This window comes from Hyperolius riggenbachi, chromosome 2, assembly GCF_040937935.1.
Source record: "Hyperolius riggenbachi isolate aHypRig1 chromosome 2, aHypRig1.pri, whole genome shotgun sequence".
Classification (NCBI taxonomy): domain Eukaryota; kingdom Metazoa; phylum Chordata; class Amphibia; order Anura; family Hyperoliidae; genus Hyperolius; species Hyperolius riggenbachi.
In genome coordinates, this window is record NC_090647.1 from 70,963,284 (window position 1) to 70,970,508 (window position 7,225).

The window sequence follows — 7,225 nt, forward strand, 5'->3', positions numbered from 1 at the left end:
GGGGGAAGCCTCAGGATCCTAATGAGGCTTCCCACGCCGTCCTCTGTCCCACGGAGGTCTCGCTGCAGCCCTCCGAACAGCCGGCGACAGGCCCGACTGTTCAATTCAATATTTACCTTTGCTGGCTCCAGCGGGGGCGCTGTGGCTGCTTTCGCTCCGAAGGAGGCGGAAATACCCGATCTCAGTCGGGTCCGCTCTACTGCGCAGGCGCCGGAGACTTGCGCCTGCGCAGTAGAGCGGACCCGATGGCGATCGGGTATTTCCGCCTCCTTCGGAGCCGACAGAGCGCCTGCGCTGGAGCCTGCAAAGGTAAATATGACGTCACCGCTGTACGGAGGGCTACAGCGAGATCCCCGAGGGACGGAGGACGGCGTGGGAAGCCTCATTAGGATCCTGAGGCTTCCCCCATCCGAGGTGAGTACCCCCGGGGACGTTTTGTCGTTACAGATTCTCTTTAACGGTACAATATCTTCATCAGATCCAATCTTTCAACGCAAGATTTACAATCAAATTGTACAGAAAACAGCGTGGTGTTTGGTGAAAATGGATGTGAAACGATTCTTTGGTTTATTGGAACTGAAAATTCCATCGATCTTTAACTTGGATTTTACAACTGTATCTTAAAGGGAACCCGAGTTAAGGGGTATGGAGGCTGCCATATTTATTTCCCTAGAAATAATACCACTTGCATGGCAGACCTCCTGATCCTCTGCCTCTAATACTTTTAGCCATAGACCCTGAGCAAGCATGCAGCAGATCAGGTACTCTGACTCAGGTTTTACTGGATTAGCCATATGCTCATTCCCGGGTTTTGACTCAGACACTACTTATGCCAAAAGATCAGCTGGGCTCCCAGGCAACTGCATTGTTTATAAGGAAATAAATATGGCAGCCTCCATATCCCTCTCACCTTGGGTTCCCTTTAAGAGAGAAAATGCCCTAACTGACCTATGTATGGGAACAATAGAGAATTACCTTCCAATTACTTTCAATCGTAAAAGGTGCATTGAAATATCACATCTGATGAAAATATTGTACCATTAATGGGCCCCTTAAATAGAACCCGAGTCGAAAGGGATATGGAGGCGGACATGTTTATTTCCTTTTAGATAATACACATTGCCTGGCTGTCCTGCTGACCCTCCACCTACAATACTTTTAGCCATAGACCCTGAACAAGCATGCAGATTAGATGCCTATGACAAATATAACAAGATTAGCAGGACGCCAGGCAAATGGTATGGTTTAAAGAGAACCCAAGGTGGGTTTGAAGAATGTTATCTGCATATTGAGGCTGGATCTGCCTATACAGCCCAGCCTCTGTTGCTATCCCAAACCCCCCTAAGGTCCCCCTGCACTCTTCAATCAGACATAAATCACAGCCACGCTGTGCTGGCTGTGTTTACATCTGTAGTGTCAGTCTGGGCTGCTCCCCCCCCCCCCCCCCCAGCCTCCTGCAGAGCTCCGGTCCCGGCCCCCCTCCCTTCCCTCTAATCAGCAGGGAGGGAAGAGAGGCAGGTGGGGACCAGAGTTCTGCAGGAGGTGGGGAGAGCAGCAGACTGACACTATAGATAAAACACAGCCCGCAGCCACGCTATGTGTCCGCCAGCACAGCGAGGCTGTGATTTATGAGGGATTGCAAAGTGCAGGGGGACCTTAGGGGGGTTTGGGATAGCAACAGAGGCTGGGCTGTATAGGCAGATCCAGCCTCTGTATGCAGATCACATTCTTCAAACCGACCTCGGGTTCTCTTTAAATGTCATAACTATAGCAGCCTCCATAGGTATTTTAAAGGAACCTGAAGTCTGAGACATATTTTGGTGTCTGCCATATTCACTTCCTTTTAGGGCTTTTCCCACCTAGGGCATTTTGCGTTTTTTTTTTTAGCGCTGGAGATTTTTAAAAACGCCCTGAAATTGCTAGTGCAATGATTCCTTATAGGATAGTTCATATCAGCGCGTTTTCCCGCTTTCCCCTCAGCAAAGCGCTGCATGTACCATTTTCGGGGTGATTTTGCTACAATGGAAGGTATAGGAAAACACGAAACTCTCACAAATTGCTTTATCCAGCGATTATCCGGTGATTGCGGTCGCGCTTTTATGAATACATACATGTACATACATGTGAAAGTACGGGTGAAAGCGTTCACTTCCTGACTGACGTCAGAAAGTGAAAAACGGAATTGCGCTTACAAAGCGCTTTGTACAAAATCGTAGCGCGCAGTGGAGCACTGGGAGAGGGGGAAAAAACGTGCAAAAAAAACCCTGAAAATCGCTGATGTCAGCGATTTATATTTTAGATGTGAACAAAGCCTTAGGCTGCTTTCACAGTGGGATGTTAAAGTCCCATGTTACAGCAGCCTGTAACACTGCCCAACTCACAGCAATGAAAAATCAATGGGCTGTTCACAGTGCCCACGTTGCGTTACATTGTAACGCAGCACGTTTAACCCTCTGGGGGAATAATCCCGAGCTGAGCTCGGGGTAAGCCGCCACAGAGGATTTCTCAGGCCCTGGTGGGCCGATTTGCATATTTTTTTTTTTTGTTGCACGCAGCTAGCACTTTGCTAGCTGCGTGTATATACCGATCACCGCCGCTCCGCGCTGATTCACCGCTACCCGCCGTGCCGCGCCTCCCTCCCCAAGACCCCGTGCGCAGCCTGGCCAATCAGTGCCAGGCAGCGCTGAGGGGGTGGATCGGGACTCCCTCTGACGTCACGACGTCGTTGACTTCGATGACGTCATCCCGATCGTCGCCATGGCGACGGGGAAAGCCAAACAGGAAATCCCGTTCTGAACGGGATTTCCTGTTTGCTTTGATTGCCGGAGGCGATCGGAGGGGGTGGGGGGATGCCGCTGCACAGCGGCTATCATGTAGCGAGCCCTGGGCTCGCTACATGATTTAAAAAAATTTAAAAAATAGTGCTGCGCCACCTCCTGGGCGATATAATTGTATCCCCCAGGAGGTTAAAGAAAGTGCTGCATGCTGTACGTTATAGCGGCTTTAGGATGTTTGCACATTCTCAGTGATGTGTTTTTTTCTTTTAACTTTGGGGCAGGAGAGGAGGCAGGGAGAGTCCTCTATTGCGGCCAGCCACATGGCTAATAAATATGCACTGCAGTGTTTACTTCTTGGAGCGGCCGCTTATTGGCTGGCGGGACAACGTGATGCGGAGTGTTCCTCTCACATGGTCTCCACCGGGGCATGCGTCAAAAAGTACACATCACGGATGCATCAAGAGCCGCTTAACGCGGCTCTATGTAGCGTCCTCCAATACCATCACCATGCGTTGCGTTGCGTTAGAGGCACGGTATGCGACCTTAACATCGCATTATCACATATAACGCAATGTCTTGGTGTGAAAGTAGCTTTTAAGTGCACCTGAGATGAAAGGATTTTTTACTTACTTGGGGCTTCCTGCAGGTCAACTCGTTTGTGATGCTGTCAGCTATGAAAAGTCAGTGACCCGGGACAGTCAGTCGCAGACACCTGTGCATGAGCTGTCAGAGCAGTGCGTACACCCTGATCCTGCACCATGGTTAGAAGCGTTTGCGCATGCGCAGCTCCTTCAGACTGTAACTGCACTTGCACATAATGCTCCCAGCCATGGAGGAGACGCACAGCCTGAAACAGCGTATGCTTAGTGGCCCACAACCCAGATGGACCGCAGACTGCACAGCGGCACAACAGAGTGACATGATGAGATAGATGTGTATGTACAGTGCCAAGCACACTAATAACTATGCTGTGTTTTTTTTTTTTTCCCTTTCTCTGCTTGAAAGTTAGATATCAGGTATGCAAGTTGCTTATTCAGTCCTGACAGGAAGTGACTACAGTGTGACCCTCACTGATAAGAAATTCCAACTATAAAACCCTTTCCTAGAAGAAAATGGCTTCTGAGAGCAGGAAAGAGATAAAAAGGGTCAATAGTTCATAGATTTTAGCTCTGGCATACTTCAATGAATGTGTCATTGAGCAAAAACAAAAAAAAGTTAAAGTTAAAAATTAGATTTAAACATAAAATAAAACTGTGGAATATCTTTAAAAAAAAGGGTCATTTTTAGGAGAAGGAAGATAGATACAATTGTTTATTTCATTCGTTTATTTTTGCTGTGGGTGTCCTGGCATTTTGCTGATCTTTTTGGCCGCAGTAGTGTCTGAATCACACACATGAAACAAGCATCAGCTGGTCAGGTCAAGAATTGCTTTGGTCAGAGAATGCCAGCCTCCATAATCCTCTCACTTCGGGTACCCTTTAACATTTGGTGTCTAGGCACTGCCAGCTTAGAGGTTGCCAACATTTGTATGGCTCCAGCCCCATTAGCAGCCACAGCCCAACATCCAAAATGCCCCACTACTAAACAGTCCATCATTAACGTGTCTCATTAGGCAATGCAGTGTCCAAAGAGCTATATTAGGAAATAAAGACCAGCTTCAAAAGTGATATGACACAGCATCCAAGTGTACCCACTTAGCAGACACAACTAAAACATCCTTCATGCTCCACTAGCAGACACAGCATTCAAAGTACCCCACTAGCAAATACATCCCCCTCAAAAAGCCCCATTAAAAAATAAAGACCAGCATCAAGCATGCCACATTAAAAGATACAATCCAGCATCCAAAGTGTCTCACTGGCAGATACAGCTCAGCATCCAAAGTGCCTCACTGGCAGATACAGCCCAGCATCCAAAGTGCCTCACTGGCAGATACAGCTCAGCATCCAAAGTGCCTCACTGGCAGATACAGCTCAGCATCCAAAGTGTCTCACTGGCAGATACAGCCCAGCATCCAAAGTGCCTCACTGGCAGATACAGCCCAGCATCCAAAGTGCCTCACTGGCAGATACAGCCCAGCATCCAAAGTGCCTCACTGGCAGATACAGCCCAGCATCCAAAGTGCCTCACTGGCAGATACAGCCCAGCATCCAAAGTGCCTCACTGGCAGATACAGCCCAGCATCCAAAGTGCCTCACTGGCAGATACAGCCCAGCATCCAAAGTGCCTCACTGGCAGATACAGCCCAGCATCCAAAGTGCCTCACTGGCAGATACAGCACAGCATCCAAAGCGCATCACTGTCAGATACAGCACAGCATCCAAAGTACCTCACTGGCAAACACAGCACAGCATCCAAAGTGCCTCCCTAGCAGATACAGCACAGCATCCAAAGTGCCTCGCTGGCAGATACAGCACAGCATCCAAAGTGCCTCGCTGGCAGATACAGCAGAGCATCCAAAGTGCCCCACTGGCAGATACAGCACAGCATCCAAAGTGCCCCACTGGCAGATACAGCCCTGCATCCAAAGTGCCCCACTGGCAGATACAGCCCTGCATCCAAAGTGCCCCACTGGCAGATACAGCCCTGCATCCAAAGTGCCCCACTGGCAGATACAGCATCCAAAGTGCCCCACTGGCAGATACAGCACAGCATCCAAAGTGCCCCACTGGCAGATACAGCACAGCATCCAAAGTGCCCCACTGGCAGATACAGCCCTGCATCCAAAGTGCCCCACTGGCAGATACAGCCCTGCATCCAAAGTGCCCCACTGGCAGATACAGCCCTGCATCCAAAGTGCCCCACTGGCAGATACAGCCCTGCATCCAAAGTGCCCCACTGGCAGATACTGCCCTGCATCCAAAGTGCCCCATTGCCAGATACAGCCCTGCATCCAAAGTGCCCCATTGCCAGATACAGCCCTGCATCCTAAGTGCCCCATTGCCAGATACAGCTCTGCATCCAAAGTGCCTCATTGCCAGATACAGCCCTGCATCCAAAGTGCCCCATTGCCAGATACAGCCTGGCACCCCATGTATCCGATCAGTAGCTGTGGTACAGGTGAGAGGATGTGACAGGTTCACTTTGAGAACTTTGGCATGTCATCAGCAGCCCATGAGCAGTGGAGGCGCAGTGCGGGGGGCCCACAGCCACAGGAGGAGGTGGGGTTGCAGTGACAGCTCCTCGCACAGTGACACCGGCAGAGAGGGGCAGTGACAGCCGGGGGAGAGGTGACACGGCCGGGGAGCAGCAGACACGTATAGAGCTGCCGAGTCACCGCCCGTCCCCGGAAAGCCCGTCTACAGCCAGCCTACATGGACGCCGCTACACAAGGCGAGGAAGAGCCTCCTTACCTTTAAAAGATGAGACGTCGCCATATTCCCTCAACTTGTCCTCCCGCTGGATCCCGCGAGACTTCCCCACACTTCCCGCTGGATCTCGCGAGACCCCCGAGTCGATTAGGCATACTGTCAGTCACATGACTGCGAGAACAGGGTCGCTGGAAGGGGCGGGGCCGCCTTGCTGTCAGTCTAGCGCTATAGCTTGCCATTGGGTATACGGGAAATGACATCACAGGAGACGAGTGAGGGATCTTATTGGTAGGTCGCGGAATGACGTCAGAAACTGCCATTTGTCTGTGTCCATGGGGGTACAGAACAGCTTCAGAGGATGTGTCACAGCTACACAAGAGGAGCCCACTAATGATACAGTCTTGGTTCTACAATCTTTCCATTTCTGTGTAACTATGTTTTTAGCCTGCTTAGTAATGGGCGTTGCAGTCATGCTTCACAACTAAGAGTGAAAAGTGAACATTGCATAGGCAAACGCAGGGGGGGATTACAGCTGCCCAGAATACCCCCTTTGACTAGGGCTGGTGAAGTGTCTGGGGACAGGCATAAATTGAGACACCAGAATATCTGCAGATATGCTGCAGCTCCCAGCGCTGCCCCCTTTCTTTCCCTGCTACAGTTGTTTTTGGATGTAGCAGCAGCAGTGTGTGTACAGAGCATGGAGCAGCTTTGGGGAACTTAACAGAGTCAAGTATGAGCAGAGCCCTGTTCCCTGCTGTGTGATTGCTTCACTTTCACCTTCATTACCAATGTCTACTGTCCTCATTGTTATCTGTATCCAAAGTACAAACTGCTCCTAATTGATCCCATGGTTGGTCGGAAGGGAAATTGCATTATGTGTACCCAGCATGATGTCCTACCATATTATTATACTATATTGTGCGTGGCTGAGGGAGACCATTCAGGAATCCACCCCTCGACAATCCTGGGTTTGCCCCGGCATTGGTGACGTTTCATGCTGGGAGCACACTGAGGGTGCTTTTACACTTAAAGTTTACCTAAGATGGTACACTAACCCTTATGTATACCTACCTGGGGCTTATTCCAGCCCCATGAGCACTGTTTCTTCCCTCTGTCCTCTTCGGCCCCTCCATTCTG

General features: G+C 50.1%; 1 protein-coding gene across 1 annotated transcript in view; it reads right to left on the minus strand.

Moving 5' to 3' along the window:
• Positions 1 to 6,220, minus strand: part of CUL5 (cullin 5) — an 84,694-nt gene extending 78,474 nt beyond the window's left edge. The window contains exon 1 of the mRNA XM_068266893.1: positions 6,131 to 6,220. Coding sequence (XP_068122994.1) covers positions 6,131 to 6,154 — 24 coding nt within the window. The 5' untranslated portion in view covers positions 6,155 to 6,220. The remainder of the gene's footprint in view (positions 1 to 6,130) is intronic.
• Between the last annotated feature and the right edge of the window lie 1,005 nt (positions 6,221 to 7,225).